General features: G+C 50.0%; 1 protein-coding gene across 5 annotated transcripts in view; it reads right to left on the reverse strand.

The window, feature by feature from the left end:
• Window positions 1-22,106, reverse strand: part of MYO1C (myosin IC) — a 47,361-nt gene that overhangs the window by 16,474 nt on the left and 8,781 nt on the right. For 2 of the 5 annotated variants that reach the window (XM_001370777.5, XM_007485745.3), the window contains exons 2-17: window positions 10,368-10,526; window positions 10,169-10,284; window positions 9,716-9,914; window positions 9,504-9,584; window positions 8,827-9,006; window positions 8,568-8,666; window positions 8,068-8,181; window positions 7,897-7,968; window positions 6,817-6,936; window positions 6,508-6,590; window positions 5,824-5,929; window positions 5,552-5,632; window positions 4,899-4,990; window positions 788-882; window positions 616-662; window positions 124-204 (exon numbers count right to left, since the gene is read on the reverse strand). In XM_001370777.5, the coding sequence (XP_001370814.2) occupies window positions 124-204; window positions 616-662; window positions 788-882; window positions 4,899-4,990; window positions 5,552-5,632; window positions 5,824-5,929; window positions 6,508-6,590; window positions 6,817-6,936; window positions 7,897-7,968; window positions 8,068-8,181; window positions 8,568-8,666; window positions 8,827-9,006; window positions 9,504-9,584; window positions 9,716-9,914; window positions 10,169-10,284; window positions 10,368-10,526 (1,725 nt within the window). Of the gene's footprint in view, window positions 1-123; window positions 205-615; window positions 663-787; window positions 883-4,898; window positions 4,991-5,551; window positions 5,633-5,823; window positions 5,930-6,507; window positions 6,591-6,816; window positions 6,937-7,896; window positions 7,969-8,067; window positions 8,182-8,567; window positions 8,667-8,826; window positions 9,007-9,503; window positions 9,585-9,715; window positions 9,915-10,168; window positions 10,285-10,367; window positions 10,527-10,994; window positions 12,355-15,245; window positions 15,645-22,106 lie in introns of those variants that run through there. The other 3 variants (XM_003340516.4, XM_007485746.3, XM_007485744.3) reach the window with 3 other exon arrangements.

Here is a 22,106-nt window from a genome sequence, read left to right on the forward strand (position 1 = left end):
TGGGGGGAAGACACCACCCTGAGTCCCAGGGAGAAGGACCCTACCCCTGCACAGTCCCAGAGACAGACGCACACACACAGAGACACACACACTCTCCTCTCACAGCCCCTGAAGTGCCCGCACCGTCTCTGGCCTCTTCTTGTCGGTGAGCTCATTCCTGTCAAAGCACTGGCTCAGGATAGGGTTTTCAGAGCTGCACATGGTCTGGGGGAAGAAAGAGAAGAGATGAGGAGGGCTGGGGGCAGGGAGAGGCTGGGCTTTCCATCTCTGCTCCAGGGGAAAAAAAGTCCCCTCTTGATATCTGTGGAAGGTCAAGGCGTCACCTGCTGACAACCTCAAGTTCCGTTCTGAGGGGAGTCCAAACCGTGGGGCGATGATGAGGCAGAAGATGATAGTAGAAAACTGGGGGCCCCCAGAGAGGTGAACTAGTAACTGGGAATTTTCTTTATCTCTTTAAGAGCTCCCAGGAGTCTATTTTGTGTCCCCTGCATTTTTTATTTAGTGAAACAAAAGCTGTTCTTTACCCAATATGTGAAAAGATGAAAACCTGTCTTCATTTTTGCCCAGCCCCAGAGTGTCAGCCTGTCTACCCCGGCCAGGGGCCAGCCCTCTCACCTCCTTAAGGTTACGAAACAGGAGATCATTGTTCTTGTCCAGAAACCCTGTTGAGAGGAAGAGAGAAGGTCACAGTGGAGTGACACATTTCAAAGGCAAAGCCAAGGAAGGGGGATGAGTCAGGAGGGAAGGGGGAGGAGTTGTGCCCCTTGGGCCCCTGCCACTCACTTACCTGTTACACTGTAGGTCACCTCCCCAGCATAGTGCAACAGACGGAATTCACCTCGGCCCAGGGATTTCCTTGTCCGCTGGTCTGCCAACTTGTGACTAGGGGAGGGGAAGAGAGAGGGCAGGTTGTTTGTGTGAACCTGGCTGAGGGCTGTTTCTCTCAAGGTCTCTTCTAGCCCTGGTCACCGTGACCAAATTCAGAGTCAATTAATCAACAAGAATTTATTGAGGGGAGTAGCTAGGTGCTCAATGGATGGAGAGTTAAGCCTAGAGACGGGAGGTCCTAGGTTCAAATCTGGCCTCAGATACTTTCCAGCTGTGTGACCCTGGGCAAGTCACTTAACCCCTTTTCCATTGCCTAGCCCTTGCTGCTCTTCTGCCTTGGAACCAATTCATAGTATTGATTCTAGAACAGAAGGGAAGGACTTAAAAAAAAAGGATTTATTAAATATCTATGATGAGGGGGCAGCTAGGTGGCTCAGTGAATTGAGAGCCAGATCTAGATATAGGAGGTCCTGGATTCAAATTTGACCTCAGAAACTTCCTAGGCTTATGTCCCTGGGTAAGTCACTTAACCTCCATTGCCTAGCTCTTACTGCTCTTCTGCCTTGGAACCAAGACAAGTATTGATTCTAGGATGGAAGGTAAGGGTTTAAAAAAAAATGATTAAATATCTCTGATGGGAAAGGCACAAGTAGATGAAGATGAAATAAAAGCAAAATAGCCCCAGGAGTTTCCCTCCCATGTGGGGGACACACACGAGCATTAAGTTGGTAGATCCACAACCATCTTTGAGGGAAAGAAACTAGCAGCGTCCGGTAGGGAGGATCTGGAAAGGGGGGTAGCATGTGGGGCTTGAAACCTGGGATTCGAAGAGCGGAAAACTGGCTGGACAGGGAGAGGGTGCAATCATCAAAATCAAGAGAAACAGGCTGAGTCTAAAAGAGCCCAGATCTGGTGGTGGGCGATGGGGCACAGTCTCGAGTGTGGGGGCCCTGAGCTCAGTTCCCAGGTCTGTGGTGTGTTATCTGGACAGCTTGGAACAAGTAATCTGAGCTCTCTAAGGCGGAGTGTGCTCTTCTGTAAAAGGAAGGGCTTGAGCCAGATGGCCTCTGGAGCCTTTTCAGCTTTACGTCTGTGAATTCGGAGCCCTGGCTTCGGGAAGCCAGCGTGAGCCAGCGCTTCCTGGGCTCTCACTGAAGGCTGACAACAGGTGGGCGAGGAAGGCAGGGCAAGCCTCAGGGCTCCAGGAACCGCTGCCTTGACCATGAGGCAGGACTAGGGCTTTGCCATCGGCTGCCTTCTCGTTCTGGGATTGATAACCCCAAGAATACTACTGCACTTTCCGTGAAGTGGCTCCTTTGAGCATCCTGGCCATTCCAGAGCTCCTACCCCTGGCCAGCTCTCTCCCTGCCCCCGTACCCTATTACTGTGACCCCCACAATACCGCCTATTTCCCTATCAGAAAGAGCAACCTTTCCTTCTGCCCTCTGATGTCCTGATGAGTGGGAGAAGTCTAAAATTCAGAGCAATTTCTTAACGAATAGGACAGGGACGGCAGAGGGCACAGGGAAAAGTTGCTCTTCTTTGGAGAATACAAGAGTAAGAATAATGTTTTAGTAGTAATAACAGTAACTGGGATATCTTTATTTTAAAGTTAAATAATTCCCAACAACAAACATAATTCAAAATGATCAAGCTGAAGACAAACTGGATCATTTCTAATTTGCATTTTTTTAAAAGTACATGTTGGGTGGGGAGCTGGGGAGCTCAGTGGATGGAGAGTCATGCCTAGAGACTAGGTTCAAATCTGGCCTCAGACACTTCCCAGCTGTGTGACCTTGGGCAAGTCAATTGACCCCCATTGCCTAGCCCTTACCACTCTTCTGCCTTGGAGCCAATATATAGTATTGACTCCAAGATGTAAGGTCAAGGTTTAAAAAAAAAATTAAAGTACATCTTAGGGGACAGCTGGGTGGCTCAGTGGGTTGAGAGCCAGACCCAGAGACAGGAGATCCAGGGTTCAAATCTGGCCTCAGACACTTCCTAGCTGTGTGACCCTGGGCAAGTCATTAGAACCACTACACAGTATTGATTTTAAGATAGAAGATAGAGATTTTTTTTAAGTACATCTTGGTATTACCAAAGTAATAATGCCCCATATGCTTCTCTATATGTCTTCTCTGATGATAGGTTTCTTCTGTACATTTTTCTTTATTTCACATCCCCTCTCTTTATTTTTACAGATGAGACAGCAGAAAGCCAGAGAGGTGACTTGCCTCCAGTATAGAGCAGTCTGTCCCTGGACTGGGAGTCAGGAGACCTGATTTCATTCCTGGCTCTGCCAGGAACATGTCCTCTGAGACCTTGGGCAAATCATATTTTATTTACTAAGGCAGCCTGGCTTCAGGAATATAGTACTGAGTCTAGAAAAGCCTCTCCTCTCAATCAGGCAATCAACAAACATTTATTAAGTACCTGCTATGCACCAGGCACTGTGCTAAGCCTTGGTGATTCAAAAGCAGCAAAAGACAGTTCTTGCCCTTAAAGAACTCTCAATCTAACTTTTTTAACCCTTTTAAAAAAATCCTTTACTCTGTATTATATTTAAATCAATACTCTATTGGTTCTAAGGCAGAAGAGTGGTAAGGGTTGGGCAATGGGAGTGAAGTGACTTGCCCAGGGTCACACAGCTAGTAAGTGTCTGAGGCTAGATTTGAACCCAGGACCTCCCATCTTTAAGCCTGATTCTCAATCCACTGAGCTACTCAGCTGCCCCCTCCCAATCTAACTCTTGCTGGGGAAGCCATTCATTTCTGTGTTTCCCCCAACTCTACCACTTAAGACATATATTGGTTGTTTATGTGATTAGTGGAAAGAACCCTCACGCTAAGCACCCCTCTTCATGCACGTAAAATTTTCTTTTAAGTGGTACATATTCTTTTGCTGATTCAGAGGCATTATTATCCCCATTTTAAAGAGGAGGAAACTGAGGCTAATAAAAGTTAGGTGACTTGCCCAAGGTTACATAATAAATTAATGGTGGAATTAGTGGGAGAACCCAGGGAGAGTTAAACAGACATTTCTGAATGAGGAAGTGACTTCTAAGCACCAGATCAGGGCAAGTCTTCCTTGGAGATGAGAGGGAACCCAGACGCATTAACTTTTTCAAAATGGGAAATGAAAAGGGCAGGAAAGCTTGTAGAGCTCTTGGGGATCTGATTTTTTGTTGACGTTTTAAAATCCTTCTGACCTTCTACATTTTCAATGCAAATGCCTCTTTGGATTCCAAAGCAGCTTGAGATCTCTTCCATTATTCCCTCACCCATGCCCATCTGGGGTTGCCATTCTCCATGCTTTGGAAATTGGGATCTATCAGCATTTGGATTGCACTTTATTGGTAAAAAAAGTTTTAATGATGTCTTTGTTTTTAACCGTAGGCACTTCCTAGCAACCCAACTGCCACTGAATCTTAGTAAGCAAGACCAACCAACACAGAGCTCTAGTCTGATGGCACACGCCCCATTCTGCGCCCCAAGGCCCCCACCTTTCTAAGTATATAGATAGGCATGTTTCCTCACCCGCTCTCTAGGACAGTTTGGTCATCACAATAATTTCTTTTCCTATTTGTGTAGTCACTCATTCTCTTGGCCTTAAGCCTTTTAAAGCCAGCGTCTCACTTAATTCTTGCCATTTCATAGCGAAGGAGGGATCATAATTCTCATTACAGATGGTGAAACTTAGGCTCACAAGAAAATTAATTCATCCAAAGTTAGGGGATGAGTTGGTGACAATGCCAGAATTGAGCCCAGGGCTCCTGATGCCCAATCTAGGGTTACATCCCATAGTATTTCTCACTTTGTGCCTCAATTTCCAATTCTGTAAAATGAGGGAGCTGGACTAGCTCAAGTCTAAGATCCTTCTAGAACTGGGCTTCTAAGGGCAGCATTTGGAGTTGAGCAGGCAGGGTTATGTGGCACAAACACCAAGCCCCAGGGACCTCATTATTCTTGTCCAGAAATCCTGGGGAGGGGAAAAGGAGAAATGGGGTTTGGGAAGGAAAAGCTCACCCAGCTCTTGAGAGAAAGGAAGGGCACTGAGAGCAACATACTCACGTCACAAAGTGTGGATGGTGCTTCACTGTGTCCTCAAGCTTCTCCAGGAATGTCAGATCTGTGGCATCCCCAGGGCGAAGGCACTCCTCATCCTGGGGGAAGAGAAGATTCGGCACATCAGCAAAGAGCAGAGATGGTAGAGAGGTATGTGTGCTCCATGAAAGAGTGGTGGACACAGAGAATATGGTGGGCGGTGTGGAACCACTGGGGACATGAGATGGGGAAATGATAGGGATGTTCCCTCATCAGTAGGGTAGGAGGAGGAAACAGGGTAGCATCATGGAAGGCAGGGGAACCAGAGAGGGGATGAAGGGACACTATTCTGATCGGAGGAAACAGGGTAGCATCATGGAAGGCAGGGGAACCAGAGAGGGGATGAAGGGACACTATTCTGATCGGGAGGACCCATCAGAGAGGGAGAGAGGGCCAAAGAAATTCCCTTCCAGGCCCAAGACAAGAGTCTCAAAATATTTTCTCTGTGTCCTTTTGCCCACAACCCTCTCTTCATCTCTCATTGTGTTATTATTACTACCTGCTCTTTCCTGTCCCAGACAGTACCCCCCGCCCCACTCCCACCAGGGATGCTTTAGGGCAAGAGGGTAAAGGGGAAAAGGTTGACTTCTCCTGGGCCCTGGGGATTGTCAAAGCCTCACCAGGATGGAGATGATGCCCTTGAACTTCTCCTCTACTAAGTCACAGATGATTTTGTTATTGAGATACGCCACTGGCTCCCACTGTGAACAGATGGAGACACAAGGGGCAGGTTATCCCCAGGGACTGGAGACCCACACATAGACCCCAATCATGATCACTGGTCATGCTCCCCACCCAGGAGGGGGAGCCCTGACAGCCCAGGGACACAGCCTGGCACAGAAGTAAGGACACCAATGGGCCAGTGGTCAACCACAAGAGGCTCCCTACTCACAGCAATGCCCTCTGCTTCATATTCTTCCTGTTCTGACTTGAGAGTGAGCTCAATGAAGAGTTGTTGCAGCTTTTCATTACAGTAATTAATGCAGAACTGCTCAAAGCTGGAGAGAAAGAAACACCCCCCCCAAAAAAAGGACTGATGGGAAAGTGATTGGCGGAAGTCAAAGGGTAGACTAGGGAAAGAACTAATGGAAGGTCCTGGGAAACTCTAAGAGTGATCAATGGGATATACCTGGGGGGACAGGGAGAGTGATCAGGGGCACGATACTAGGGAGGCACTGAGAAAGATCAATAAAAAATTGGAGGGGAGCACAAGGGCAACCAGTGAAAGCTACTAGAGTCCATGTGGAGGATGACCAAATGCAGATGCCAGGAGAACCCTGGGAAGAACTAATAGGATATGCTGAGGGTGAATCCTAGAACAACCAATGAGAGATGCATTCAGAGGGACACATTCAGGGAAAAGACTGGAGGAACTTGGGAAAAAATAAGGGGTAATTAGGAGAGATAAGAGGATATAGCTCAGAAGAGAGAGGAGGGGAGGAAACAGGAAAGACAAGAAATAGGGAAGAGAAGAAGAGGAGAGGAGGGAAGAATACAGGAAAATGGTCAAAGTTGGGGAGAGGAGAGGGAGACAAAAAATAAAAGACAGGCTGAGATGGGCAGCAATGGCACTGACCTGTTATGCTGGAAAACCTCAAAGCCATAGATGTCCACCAGCCCTAGGACCGTGGTGCCTCTCCAGTTTGGGAATTCTGGGTCCTGAGGTAGAACCAAAGTCATTCTTCATCCACTGCCCAACTCAGAGAGAAGTATGTGATAAAGCTCCCCCTGCAGCTCCCTCAGGGACAGATTATAGATTTCTAGGACCCACAGCAAGTCTGATTCCTACTGCTGGAGCATGGGTGGGAGAAGGGGGTGAGGAAGGTCACGGCAGGGCTTGGGTAGGTGGGAGATAGGGCAATGAGCTCAAAAGGTCCAGCCTCACCTTGAAAGCCAGTGACCTATTGATCTTGTTGACCAGCCAGGAGAAGGTGCGGCTGTAGATGGCTTTGGCCAGGGCGTCCCGGGCATAGGCAGCCTGCTCCAGGTTCAGGGGGCTCAGGAGCTGGATGAGGGCACGTAAATGATGGATGAAGAGAGATGTGCTCCTCCCCTACCTTCCCCATCCTCCACTCTGTTTTTTTCTTTTTGGCCCAGACCTTCTACTTCTTTGGGGAAGGGAGAGCCCAGTGAGGGACTCTCTCAGATTGGCACTGGCTCTGCAATTACAGTCTTAGAACTCCTTAGGGTGCCAATAAGGGTGATGATTTGTCCAAAGTCACACAGTAATTTAGGTAAAAGATGGGCTTGAATGCAGGTCTTTCTGACTGAGGCCAGCTCTCCACCCACTCCGCTTCGTGGTTTCTTTCTCATTCCCTGTTCTTCACCTTTATCCCATGGCTCAAGAGGGTATAGAAAGGCCTGGGCTTAGACAGGGAAACATTGCCAGCCTTGCCACCTCAAAACCACTGATGGCCAGGACACCCATAGGGACACAGGCAGCCCAAGCAGAACTCGGCTTCCCCCTGCTCTCCAGCAGAGCATTATTTAAATAGAAATTTAAATTCTTTTTTACCAATTCCACATACTAACCAATTTCCCCATAAGGTTTCTGAAGTTATATGATCTAAATTATCTCCCTCCCTCCCAGGGCTGGCAAGAGATTTGATATGGATTATATACATATTATCACACAAAACAGATTTCCATATTGTTTATTCCTGGAAGTGAATAAGCACATAAAACCGAAAAGCCCAACTCAGTCAAGGGGAAGGATCCCTTAGACCAGAATCTAGGAGGTTTGGGCTCCAGATTCAGCTGGATGGGCCTCAGTTTCCCCCTTCCAGGTGGGGATAATGAATATTTCGTAGCCTGGATACATTACAGGGTCCCGAGGGGAGCCAGGTGGGGCAGTAATGAATGGGGAGAGTGTTTGAAAGGTTAAGAGCAGCAGATAGTCCCCAGGCACTATGGCAAAGTTCCTGAGTTCCAGTTCCAGGCACCAAAGGTGAGTTCTTGTTCTCACCTCTTCGCCCTTGGCAATGATCTTCCGATGGGTCAGGGCTTCCTTCAGCATAGCACCATCCACCTGCAGCAGCTGCCAACGGGAAACATGCCAGGGTCAGGGACCCTCCTGACATCGAGGCCAGAGCTGGTCTCCCCTCCCTTCCGGGCACTGGGGCCTCTGCTCACTCACCCGAGTCAGGTACTTGACTTGGTTTTCTGTGGTCACCTGGGCATTGCTCTGCTCGTCAGCGGCAAAGTGAATATTGCCCAGATGCAGTACGCTGGCCACAATGCTCAGCAGGTCCTGTGGGGAGGGTGGGCCCCCATCAGTGGGAAGCAAGGGACAGTGAGGAAGGGGACCCAGCAGGAGGAGGAAAGAGGGGAAAGAGGAGGAGGAAGGTGCTACAGGCAGGAGTGGGAGAAAGAGGAAGATGAGAAGGAGAAAAAAGAAGAGGAGGAAGAGGGGAAGGAGGAAGATACCACAGGCAGAAGGGGGAGAAAGAGGAAGATGAGGAGGAGGAAAACATGCCAGGGGTAGGAGAGAGACAGGCAAGAGGAGAACACGAGGTCACCAGAAAAGGAGGAGGGCAGGAAGGGATGGTTAAAGGAAAAGGCAGTCTCAGGAAACAGGGGAATTCCAGGCCAAAAGAGGTTTTAGAGGGGAGGAAGTATTCCAGCTGGCCCTCTCACCTCAATGTCATCTTCATTGAAGTCAATGACAGAAAGAGCTTTCCTGACCACCTTCCAGTCACTCTTGTCATTGATGGATGTGACCTTGGCACACTGGCCCTGCAGGGAGGATGAGGGGAGGAGTGAGCCTCAGCTAAATCCCCCAGCCCCACCTCTGGGCCAAATTTACTGAGGCTGATGCCCACAGGAACAGAGAATGAGAGAACTTTGGGCACCCCCCAGCCCCACCTCCGAGGTCCTGTTCTGCCCCCCATTTTACCTTCACCAGGTACAAGTAGCTCTGGGGATTCCTCTCCAGGCCCAGCCTCCGAAGTGTCTCTTCTTCCCCTCCCTCCAACAGTTGGTAGAAGATGTGAAAGTTTCTCTCCCCATGATTTTGGTGGACGACTCGAGATTTTTCCAGGAGGTAACTGAGGATGTGGCCACCTACGGGGGCTCCCTAGGAAGCAGGGAATGGGAGACATGGTTAGGGCCAGAGGCAGGGGATTGTAGATTAAGGGCTGAAGGGGCTTCAAAGCAAATCCAACACCCGCATTCTCAGATGAGGAAATCAAGGCATAGTCACAATAGATATGGGGGGACTGGAGGGAGGAAGGTCCTGGCACCTGGAAGGATTAAGAACACCCCAAAGGAAGGTGGACAGGAGGAAGAGGGAGAACCAAAGAGGGTAAGTTTCCTTGTTCACTCATTCAGGACTTGGTCTACTGCAGACACTATGACTTGTCCTGCAAACATGAGTAAATAGTGTTCCTGGACCTCAGAGAGCTCCCAATCCGGTGGTCAGGAGAAGCCAGAGAATGGTGCTAAGAAAAGGCAGGGGGTTCTGGGCCAGGCCATCTTCTAGTCTATTCCCACTGGGAAGAAGAGAGACCACACTCCTCCCTGCTAGTGCCCAGAGGCTCCTCTTGCTGGTCACTCCTGCCCCATCCCACAAACCTTGAAGTCAAACTGGACATCCATGTATTTGCCAAAACGGCTAGAGTTGTCGTTTCGAAGGGTCTTGGCATTTCCAAAGGCCTGGGACGGGAGACAAGGGAGGGCTTTAGAGGAAGTTTCCCTCTGGAGGAGACAGTGATCTCCTCCCCAGATCCCACACACTTCTGTTCCTCAGCCCTTATCTGGCCCCCCAGTATCCCCTGGGCCCCTACCTCCAGCACGGGGTTACTCTGGAGCAGTCTGTCCCTCACGGCACCTCCCCTCTCACTGGCAGGGCAGGTCTCAGCGTAGAACTGCAGGAGCCTCTTGGTGGCCTCTGTCTTCCCTGCCCCGCTCTCCCCCGATATCAACACCGCCTGGTCCCTTCTCTCCGTACGCAAGGCTCGGTACACCGTGTCGGCCACAGCAAACCTAAGGGGGCGTGGGGGTCAGACTGGGGGTGGGGGTGGGGTAGACACTGGGGGGAGGGTCAGACTGGGGGACCCAGGGGGAGCACGTGTGAGGGAAGGGGGGTCCCGTGGGTGGAGTTCACAGGCTGGGACATGCCAGGTCAGAAAATTATTCACTCCTAGTCACCCAGGAAGGGGTCATAAGTGAGGGAAAAGGGTTGGGGGTTCAGGGGAAGTCAGTGCCCAGGAAAGGTTGGAACCAGAGAGGTCACTCACAGGTGGGGGGGAACCTCATAGAAGCTGACACCCCGGTAACGTTCCATGTGCTGCCTGCTGTAGATTTGTAGATCCCGGTAAGGGTTGACAGAGACCAGCACCGGCCCAATGTAGGTCTGCGGAATGGGGAGAGGACGAGGAGGTGAGGGGGGGCGGCTTCCAAAGGGCCATCCATCTCCCTCCCTCCCTGGACTCTTACATAGATGAGGTTTTCCCGGAAGCGCCGTTTCAGGTTTTCAATGAAGGCAGCTTCACTGGTGAAATTCTCCAACAGGACGAAGTCCTGGACCCCGACCCGGTCTCTCGCCGTCAGGGCGCTCTCCATACTGGTGATCCGTACCCCGTCGCTACCCAGGGCCTGGGGAAGAGCATCAGAGAGACCCGTCACCCAGCTGGCCCCAGGGACGGAGGCCATCCAGTGACACTGAACACATGGGAACGAAGGTCTCATCCAGTCATGGGAAGAGGGACACAGGGAAGAAGCTAAAGGACCTGCCACCGTCAGCTCCTCCTTTCCACGCTGAGCAGCAGAACCTCTCACTAGGGCTCTGTGAGTCTCTCCCTCGTTCAGTCTCTGACTTCAGCCACAGACACACAGACACACAGACACACAAACTCCACTCCCTGAAGCAAAAACCTTCCGTGGCTCCCCAGTGTTCACTGAACAAAATAGAGGCTCAAGTCTGGACCTCACCACAATCTTATTCCACCTGTCCATTAATTAATTATTCAACAATCCTTTATTAAGCAAAAAAGAGGAGTCCCCAACTCACAGAATTTACATTCTCCCAGAGACAACATGCACGCAAAATAAATATATACATACAGGATAATTTGATGCGGATGTACTAGCCACTGGGGGCATCACAGAAGGCCAGTCAGGAAGAACTGAGTTCAAATTCTGCCTCAGACACATCCTAGCTGTGTCACCACACCATCCATCAGGTTTTCTTGGCAGAGATACTGGAGTAGCTTACCATTTCCTTCTCCAGTGGATTAAGACGAACAGAAGTTAAGTGACTTAGCCAGGGCTACACAGCTAGTAAGTGAGGCTACATTTGAACTTGGGTCTTCCTGACTCCAGGCTCAGCTCTATCCACTGAGCTACCTAGTCGCTTGGGATGCTAGGGAAACAAAGCCAAAAGGAAACGTTTATCCCCTGTTCTCAAGGAGCTTATATTCTCTATAGGGAAAGTAGCAATCACTGAGCATTTTTTTAACCCTTTCCTTTGGTCTTAGAATTGAAATGAAGTATCGGTTAAAGTTTGCGGAGGGGAGTAACATACAACAAAGCTGGAGGGGTAAGTTTGAGCCTTAAATGCCAAACAGAAGAGTTTGCATTTGACCGAAGAGCTCACAGGGAACCTCTGGGGTTTATTGAGTGGCCTGGTCAGACCAGAACCTGAAGAAAACTGCTTTGGTAGTTCTGGGGATAGAGATAGGGATTACAACCAGTCAATCAATGAACATTGAATAAGCTCCTACTATGTGCCAGGCATCGTGCTAGATAAAAAGAAAAGAGGCAAAAGAGAGCTCCCTCAGGGCAGCCAGGCATGGAGTCAGGAGGACCTGAGTTCATATTTGTCACAACACATTTCCTAGCGACGCAACCCTGAGTATATGTCATGGGACTGTCTGCTGGGGACATTCAGACTGCTCACCCTCTCCAGTCTCCTCACCTTTTCCTATGGTCACCCCCACACCTAGAATGGTCTCCCTTCTCTCCCAGATTTATTGGCATTCCCCGACACACACACACTCCTGTAGACAGTTAGAAACAATGCCTTCTCCCTCTAAGCTCTCAGACAACTGGGACTTCTATGAATTTAACTACTTTCCAATCTGTATTATAGTTTGTTGTTTCCCCATTTTTAAAACCTCCCTCCCACTAGATGAAAAGTTCTAATGAGGCAGCATGATGTTCTAGCACACAGACAGGCTCAGAGTCAGGAAAAGTCCAGATTTGGACCCCACACCCAACATTTACCAAGAGGAAGACACTAAACTAACACTTGGTGGAGAAAGCTTGGCACCCTGGGGAGAGCTCTGACTGGGAGGGCGGCAAAACCTGGCTCGCCTATTTACAATTTGTGTGACCTTGGACAAGAGCTTTCAGTTTCCTTATCTGTAAAATGAGGGGGAGGGCTAAGTGACCTCTCAAGTTTCTTCTAGCTCTTAAATCTCTGATTTACAATAACTAGTGTGACCCCTGGGGAACGTCCCTGAGCCTCAGTTTCTTCATCTGCAAACCAGGGATAAAAATACTTTTTGAGGTGGTGCCTACCTCACAGGGGTTGTGATGATTTATGTAAAGATCTCTGTAGACCATAACATGATATGTAAATATCAATAGTTACTGTTATGATTTCAAGTGGCAGGAATGAGCCCTGGACTTAAATCAAGAATTTTGTTCAAGTTCCAGTTTTGACTCTTTCTAGCTGCACAATGGTGGCCAAGTCACTTCATTTCTCTAAGCCTCAGCTTGTCTATCTGTAAAATGGGTAAAATCATCAGAACACAGCTTTAGAGCTGGAAAGATCCTCAGAAATCATCTAATCCAACTCTCTCACTTTTCAGAAGGCGAAAATGAGGACCAGGGAGGATAAGGAGTTTGCCCAAGACAGAACAACAAGTAGCAGACAAACTAGGGTCTTTGACATCATAGCCAGAACCCTTTCTGCTGCTCTATGCTCAATGTTTCACAGATAAGGAGTGGCAGGACAAGGATTTGAACTAAGGTCCTTGCATCTATAAATTCAGTGGTTCACCCAATGTACAGGATTGTTTTGTACACTCTGACACTCCAGAATGCTAAAGAAAAGCTAGCAATTTCTAGGATCTTTGTCTTGCCAACAGTCATCACACTCCCTCGTACACAGTAAGCATTTTGTAAGTCAGTGTCCGACTGAGAATCAGTCTGATGCTATACTAGGAAAATGGCCATTCAGACTTTCCTTGATCTCCAAGGAGGTAGAAACTATTACCTATGTTCGAGGAAGCCCATTCTCCTTTTGGGCAGTTCTATTAGAAAGTTTCTTCCCTCCCCAAATCAGGATTTGTCTCATTACCTCTTCTCACCACAGCGCCTGGTTCTGCTCCAAGAGGCCAAGCAGAACAAAGCTAACCCTCTCCCACCAGAAAGCTCTGTCTCATTCCTGGCCTCACTAGACATAAGATCTTGGCTACCTTGGGCAGGTATGGATAAATAGTATAGCCACGATAACTTCTCCAAAGATGGAGGCAACTCCCTCTCTCTCCATCTCCCCCAAGCATTCTTGAAGACCAACCCATTGCCTCTCCCTAGGCAAGAGATTAGAACTTGGCTTTCAGGGATAAGGAAGACAATTAGTCCAACTCCTACCATTTTTTAAGCACTTTCCATAAGTCAGACAAGGGACACAAAAGACAGGCAGGGGATATAAGGGCAAAGATGGAATCGTCCCTGCCATCAAAAGATGCCCCTAAGAAATGGGGGGGAGGGCATGTGGGTGGACCAATAAATCAACCTGACCCTCTTGGGTATCAGGCACTGGAAACAGCAAGAAAAATATATACAAATAGAATTAATTATATACCAACTATATAATGACTATCAGGTACTTAGGGCAATGGGAATCCAGAAAAGAGACACTATAGATAAATCTTGGGTATAAATGCAAAACAGATACAGTGACTTGGGAGGCCCTCACAAATGTGGGAATGAGGAAAAGCCTCCTAGGAAACTTTCACCTTCTCCCCCAGTATATATGTATCCAAGATGAGGCACCTTACCTTGCCAGCTGCTCAACCCAGACTGCCCTCCCTTTCTTCCTTGAGAACCACAGAGCCCCAGGCAGCTAAGTGGCACAGTAGATAGAGCACCAAGCCCTAACTCAAGAGGCCTTAGGTTCAAACCTAGCTTTAGATGCTTCTCAGTTGTGTGACCCTGGGCAAGTCACTTAATCTCAACTATCACTCTTTGGTCTTACAACTGATACTGAGACAGAAGGTAAGGGTTAAAAGGGTTTAAAAAAAAACAACCCAGAGTCCCCAGGGGCTCCCCTAGAAGGCCAAGGTCTGACTCAACAAGCTTTCCCTGCCCTGTCTGGTACCACCCCCACACAAGCTACAGGTGCCCCGTAATAGCCCTCAGGGGCTATTTCATCAGAAAGCCAGGCTGCCTCCCAGCCCATCCCCAAACCCTAAGGGACCAGCAGGAAGCAACAGGGTCCAGAGAAGGGTCGAAAAGGGATGCACCCCTCACAGTCCTTATAAAGCAGGACTTGAAGGGCTCACAGGGAGCTCAGGAGGTACAGTTCCCAAGAACTCTGATTTTGGAGCCAAAGGACTTGGGTTCAAATCCTGTCTCAGTTAATTCCTATGTAATCTTGGGCAAGTCACTGCCTCTCAGTTTCCTCACCTAACAGAACAGACCACTTCCAAGAACTCTTAATGTTGATTTGGGGGCTAAATGTATATGCCAAAGAATAAAAGAAAAGAGGGAAAGGGAGAAGAGTGAGGGGGGAAATAGGCCTGGGACTCCTCCAGATGGCAGGAATGTCAAGAGGCTTCTCACTCAGTCTCCCAACTCGACTTGGGGAGAGAGGGAAGGGTGTTAGGACAAACTTTCTGTCCACTTTCTAGAAGCAACCTCTGACCTAAGGGAGAATTTGGAAGAGGGAAAGATGTGCACATCTGGAGCTGGAAACAGCTGGAAGATCTAGGACTTCTGTTCCCCAAGCGCTAAGGAACAAGCGATGTCCCCGATGGACCCTCGAACCCAAGTAGATAGTGTCTCCCAGGCTGGCCTAAAGCCGAGGCCGTAGCCTGTTTGCGACACATGGGGATAGGTACCGAGAGAGGTTCCTGCCATTACACCCAGCAAAAGTGGGGGGCAGGGACTCCCCGCCCAGGCCGCAGCCATTCTGGGCCCAGGGTGCCCTCCCCACCCCCACCCTCTCCCTCCAACTTTCCGGGACATTTTTTCCACCCGAAATTCCTGGGCCCCGCCCGCTTCCTGCCCAAGCTACGGAGCTGTGGGGCGGGGGAGGGGAGCTCCCCGGAGACCCCTCCTCGGCCCCTCCCCCGGCCCGCTCACCGAAGCTCGGTACCGCATCCTGACCCCCCCAGCCGTCCGCCTGGGCCGCCTCCCGCACGAAAGCACCCACTCGGCTCACCGGAGGTGTCGGGCACTGGCGGGAGCGGAGGGGCGGAGGGAGAGAGGGCGGTGTCAGCGAGGGAGGGGCTGGACCGCCCACTGCCCCTATCCCCCGCTAGCCCGCCTGCGAGGCAAGGATCTACGGGGTCGTGGGAGGGGCTCTGAACTCCAGGAGGGGAGAGGAGTCTGGTGGGGGCACCGCCACCCGCGAGCTCCCCCACCTCCCATGGGAAAAGGCGAGGGTCCCCACGTTCAGGACACCCCGGGGGCGGAGCTCCAGGCCTTAGGCCCCGCCCCCAGGCGGGGGCTTCGCCTGAGTCAGGTTTTCCAGGAGAGCCGTAGATTCCAGGGTGGGGCGAGCTCCACACCACTCCAGCCGGAACCGGGGCGGCGACCGAGTCTATGCGGACCTGGAATTCACTTCCGGACCCTAGTCTAGACCGCTACATTTCAGCAAGGGTGGGAGAGGGGTTGCTACAGGACTTAGCCTACTGGTCTTCAAATAGAGAAGGCAAAAGAGAATTTCCCTCTGGACACTCTCATTCCCCAAAGTCGAGTTCAGAGAAAAGGCTAAAAATAGAAATGCCCAAATAGGGGCCGGAGCGGCCAGAGCAGGGGGCGGGGACATTTCTAGGGAGAATGACCCTGCCCACTGACACTCCTGGCCCTGTCAGACTCCAGGCACCCCTTGTACACAGGGGAAGGGCAGAATTCCCAGGGAGATGGAGATGGACAACCATCTTTGAATCCCACCAACCAGAGAGCCTTGAGTTTCAATCTAAGATGTGTATGTGTATGTAGCCTAGACTTAAGATTCTAGGACCATTTAACTAAGTGTGACCTTGGACAAGTCACTTTTCTCTGACCCTCAGTTTCCTTATCTGTAAATGAAGGGGGTGCCTGACATCGCACATAGACACACACTCATCCATCCAGACAAAACACACACAGGAGCCCTCACAAATCCATCTCTCTATTCAGCTGGAACCCTCCTTCTTCAAAGCCCTCTCGGCTCTCCAGAATATCTAGTGTCTTCCCTCTTCTACTTCCCCCTTTAAATCCAGAGCTACCTAAATTCCCCTTCGCCTGGGCAAGTGCCCAGGCTAAACAGGAGGCGTGGATTCAAGCCCCAGACCTCAGAGCTCCGGCAGTCCCGCTGTCTTTATTCTCAGTTCCTGTCATCTCTTCAAAAACAACAAAAACCCCAGCTGCAGTGTGCTCAGGGTTAGCTGTTGACTTTCAAAGACTCCTCCCCCACTCCAGCCTAGGACTAGGGGCTCTCCGGGGATTGGGGTGGTGAGAACAGCAGATGCAGGGCTCCCCTTAGGAGAGGCTAATTAGCTGCAGAACAACAGGCTTGGGGGAGGGGGCATGGTTCTGGGAGCGCAGGTAGGCATCACTTCACACCCAGGTATGAGTTAACGCAGGAGGGTAGAAATAGGTTGACAGCTGGGAGATGGGGGACAACCTCCCGGCCTCCACACACATTCGCTAAGGGGAAGGTGAGGTGATATGGAAACGGGGGGGGTGGGGTGGGGGCACAGTTGGGGAAGGGGAGGGGCGGGGCTAGCACAGGGCAGAACCGGGACGGTAAAGGGCCAGAGGAAGAAGGGGGTTAGAACCCTCCTAGACAGCTGCGATTATTAAGAATGACAGGATTCAGAGATAAAGGAGCCTCCCGGGAACCCACCAGCTGGACCATGGGATCCAGAGGGCAAGTGATTTGTTCAAGGTCATATGACTAAGCAAGTGGCAGAATCTGGATCTGAACCCAGGTCCCATGGCTCCCAGTTCAGCGTTCCTTCCCATCCAGAGTATACTTGATCCGCAGACAGATTTAGGAAGCCAAGATCCGGATAGCGCAGGAGCCATCTCCCACATGCTCGCTTCCAGACCACGGGAGCACACAGACAGACAGACAGACAGACAGAGACACACATGCGGCCGGGGGCTGCTGGGAATTACTGACCCTCCACCCTCCGAAGGTAATTGCAACAAACCGTAGCACCACACTGGTTAATTACGGGCCCGGGAGCCACGTGGTGGTTGGAGCCGGTAGGAAGTCAGCAAAGATCTTTAGGAGGGGGTAGGGACTTTGCCCTTTCCCGTGCAAACCCCGGGGGAAAGAGCCTGAACCCCTTCCCTTCCCCCCAGCCCAGACCCCAGGGTTTGGGCCCCGCCCCCTGGGTCTCAGGCTCCTCCCCCCGAGGCCACACCGCTCTTCCCGCCTTCGTGGGCGGAGCTCCTTGCCCCGGTGTTTGGGTGGGGAGCTGGACTAAGGCGCCCGCCGGGACCCAGTAGGCAATGGAAGCCTGGGAGGAGCGCGGAGTCTGGGGAGTACAGCGGAGGGTGGAAGAGGAAGCCCCCGGGGCCGGCCCGGCCAGTCCCTCCACATCACCCCCGCCTCCGCAGCCCAGCAGGTCCCAGCGCCCACGTCAGGCAGCTGGAATGAGGGGAATCCGAGGGGGAGGGGAGGACTTCACGCCGCCGCCGCCGCCACGGGGGAGGGGGGCACCGGAGTCTGAGGGAGGGGAGCCCTCCGAAGGAAAGGCGGGGGTGGGGTGGGATAGCACACATTCCCGGGATTCCCGGGCGCGCCCAGAGCCGGCGCCCCCAGGTGTCCCAAGGGAGCCATCGTTGAAACTTGGGGGGATTTGGCGGAGCCCAAAATAAAGCAGAGACCCCAGATCGCGAAACCTGGCAGAAAAGCGGATCACCCTCTGGCCAGGCTGGGACTCAGGGGGCAGGTCTGATAGAATTTAAGCTCTGTTGGGGGGGTTTGTCCCAGCTCCCCATCCCACTGCCTGGCCCCCTGTGGCAGTAAGAAGAGGGTGGAGGGCTGTGAGGGCTGGGGGACACGATTTGGAAGGCTAGTTAAAAAGCCTACTATGCGGGAGGGGAGAGAGGAAAAGAAAATGATTTTTGTATTCAAGAAATAATGTTTGGGGACAGCTGGGTGGCTCAGTGGATTGAGAGCCAGGCCTAGAGACGGGAGGTCCTAGGTTCAAATCTGGCCTCAGACACTTCCCAGCTGTGTGACCCTGGGCAAGTCACTTGACCCCCATTGCCTAGCCCTCACCACTCTTCTGCCTTGGAGCCAATACACAGTAATGACTCCAAGATGGAAGGTAAGGGTTTAAAAAAAAGAAAAGGAAAGAAAAGGAAAAAAGAAATAATGTTTGAAATTGACCAAATAAAAAAAAATGTTTTTTTTTAAAAGAAGGTAAGGGTTAAAAAAAAAGCCTACTATGTGCTAGGCCCTCTCCTTAAAAGTCAAAGTCTAAACAATCCGGCTTCCATTCCCAAGTGTGGACAGGGGGAGAAAATCCTGCACATAAACTACGTCTAACAACAGAAGTACAAGGTGGATACACATACAAGGGGGAAGGTGGCACTAGCAGTCCCAGAGACCAGGAAAGGCCTTATGGATTAGAAGGTGCTTGGAAAGCCCAATTCACTCCCAGCCCAATTTTACAGACCAGGAAAGGGAGGACCAAGGGAGTAAATAATTTACAAAGATAGTAAGGAGGGCAGCTACCTGGTGAAGTGAATAGAGTGCCTACCTTGGAGTCAGGAAGACCTGAGTTCAAATTTGGCCTTAAATACCAGCTCTGTGACTCTAGGCAAGTCACTTAACCCTGTTGGCCTCAGTTTCCTCATCTGTCAAATAAGCAAGAGAAGGAAATGGCAAACCACTCTAGTATCTTTGCCCAGAAAATTCCAAATGGGGTCATGAAGAGTCAGAACATGACAAAATGACTGAACAAGGAAGTAGAGCTGGGTAGATAGTGCTGCTTTAGAGGAAGAAGACCTGGGTTCAAAATCCCCCCCCCCCAAAAAAAACTAGATGATGGGGAAACCAATTAACTTTTATGAGCCTCAGTTTTTTCATCTGTAAAATAAAAGTACTAATACCTTTAAACTCCCTGTGGGCAGGGATTGTTTTTTTTCTTTTCTTCGCCTTGCTCATAGGTGTTTAATAAATGCCTGTTTATTGGAATCAGATTGATGGAGTAGAGCACTTTGCAAACTCTAATGCTCTAGAAATGTACACTGTTTATTATCTGAAGTCAGACTCTGTAAGTCCAACTTTCAATCTTCCAAGAGGGGCACTCAAGGCCCCCCTGCCTGACTCTGGGCTCAGTTTCTCATCTATCAAATGAACATGGTCTCTAAGGCCCTTCTTGGGATCTAAAGTCCGGATGATCCCATGAATCTTCTTGATCTACTTCCCAAAGCAGGAATGCCTTCTACTAGCTGCCTGAGAGCGCTGGCCATCCTGCTCTTAGCCACAGAATGAAGCCCACCAGAGGACCTGGGCTGGAATCCCAGCTGCGCTACTCTGCCTTGGGGAACTGGCAACCCCCTCTACTTCCTTCTCTGTAAAATGAGAGGACATGCCTAGAGACAGGAGGTCCTGGGTTCAAATTTGGCCTCAGACCCTTCTTAGCTATGGAATCTGGGCAAGTCACTTAGCTCCAACAGCCCAGCCTTTGCTGCTCCTCTGCTTTAGAACCCATACTTAGTATTGATTCTAAAACAGAAGGCTAAAAAAAAAGAGGGGGCTAGCCTCTTCCACTTGACACGACCAGCCCTTCCCAGTCAGGCTCCAGCCAGCTGTCCAGATTTATTACGTCTTGTTCCCTTTTCCAGACTTTACACAGACAGTCCAACCCACCTGGCCTCCTGGCTATTCCTCACATCCAGTCGCCATCTCCCAAGGCTTTTGCAAGGGCTGGTCCCCAGACCTGGAATACACTTCCTCTGACTTCCTCCTCTTAAGAGGCCCTGCCTTCCTCCAAGGCTTAGCTCAAGGGCCACTTTCTAGCTGGGGCTTTCCCTGATCACCCCCCAAAGCTGCTAGGGTTCCCCTAGTTACTCTGTATTTATTTATTTTTTAAAATAACTCTTATCTTCCATCTTGGAATTAACCTGTGTATCAGTTCTAAGGCAGAAGAGCTGTAAGGACTAGGCAATGGGGATTAAATGACCTGCCCAGGGTCACACAGAGAGGAAGTATCTGAGGCTAGATTTGAAACCAAGACCTCTCATCCATTGAGTCACCTAGCAGTCCCCACTTTTTTTTTTTTAAGATATTCCTATGTGTCATGTCATGTGGTTTCCCTTTATAGAACAGGGATCACTTCATCTTTGCCTCCCCAGCACCTCAAAGAGCATCTGAGGGGCTTAAGAAATGTTTGTTGATGCGTCCAATGATCTTAAGATGGAAAGGCAGCTGAATTTAGTGGGGAAAGCATTGGGTATGGGCAGATAAGAGACTCAGTGGATAGAGGTCTAAGGCTAGAATCAGGAAGACCTGGGTTCAAATCTGGTTTCAGACACTTAGACAAGTCACTTTGCCTAACCCTTGTCTTTCTATCTTAGAGTTGTTACTAAAGCAAAAAGTAAGGGAGAGAGACAGAGACAGAGAGAGGAAAGAGAGAAAGAAAGAAGGAGAGAGAAGAGGAAGAGGGAGGAGGGAGAGAGACAGAGAGAGAGAGAGATGGAGGGAAAGAGGGAGAGAGAGAGAGAGAGAGACAGAGAGAGAGAGGGAGAAAGAGAGGGAGAAGGGGAAGGAGAAGGAGAGGGAGAGAGGGAGGGAGGGAGGGGGAGAGAGAGGGAGAGGGAGAGGGAGAAGGAGAAGGAGAGGGAGAGAGGGAGGGAGGGGGAGAGAGAGAGAGAGAGAGAGAGAGAGAGAGAGAGAGAGAGAGAGAGAGAGAGAGAGAGAGAGAGAGAGGGAGAGAGAGAGAGAGGGAGAGAGAGAGAGAGGGAGAGAGAGAGAGAGAGAGAGGAAGAAAAGGAAAGAAAGAGTGAGCATTGGGCCCAGAGGCAAGGGAGATGCAGACTTGACTCCTAACTAAAGACAAGCCACTTAACCTCGATGAGCCCCAGTTTCCTTCTTTGGAAAAGAGAGATACTACCTATATATCTACAAGATAGAGTTGCTGAAAGGATGATGGTGATGATAACACAATTATTATAATAACTAGTATTTACATGAAACTTGAAGGTTTGCAAAGCACTTTATAAATATTGTCTCACAACAACCCTGGGAGGTAGATGCTATGGTGACTCCCGTTTTATAGAGGAAGACACTAAGACAGAGTTAAGTGATGCCCCAGGGTCACCCACGCAGCTGAAAAATATCTTGAGGCTGAATTTGAACTCCTGTCTTCCTGCTTCTGGATCTGGTGAGTGCTCCATCCAGCTTGACATTTTGCTGTCTCATCAGACGAGATAACACATGTCAAACCTCAGCACAACAGGTACAGCTAATAACAGCTACTATCTGTTCTCTTGCTCAGGACATAGGATTTCATTTGATGTGGAAACTTCGGGTGCTGTAATATCTGGTTGTAGAGTTGCTTGGGGCATTGAGAGATGAAGTCATTTCCCCCATGGTCCTGGAACATATGTTAGAAAAAGAAGTCGAACTCAGGACTTCCTGGCTCTCTCTCCACAATGACACACAGACAATAGCTAACTAATATAGTTTACATTATCTATAAAGCTCATTTGATTCCTGTAACAACTTCGTGAGGTATTATTATTATTAAACCCTTTCCTTCTATCTTAGAATCAATACTGTGTATTGGTTCTTATTATAATATAATGTATAATCAATACTGGGTATTGGTTTCAAGGCAGAAAAGCAATAAGGGCAAGGCAATGGGGGTTAAGTGACTCGCCCAGGGTCACACAGCTAGGAAGTGTCTGAGGCCATATTTAAACCTAGAACCCCCATCTTCAGGCCTGGCTCTCTATCCATGACATTACTGTGTAACCCTGGGCAAGAGTCAC

The sequence above is a fragment of the Monodelphis domestica genome, chromosome 2, assembly GCF_027887165.1.
Source record: "Monodelphis domestica isolate mMonDom1 chromosome 2, mMonDom1.pri, whole genome shotgun sequence".
Lineage (NCBI taxonomy): Eukaryota > Metazoa > Chordata > Mammalia > Didelphimorphia > Didelphidae > Monodelphis > Monodelphis domestica.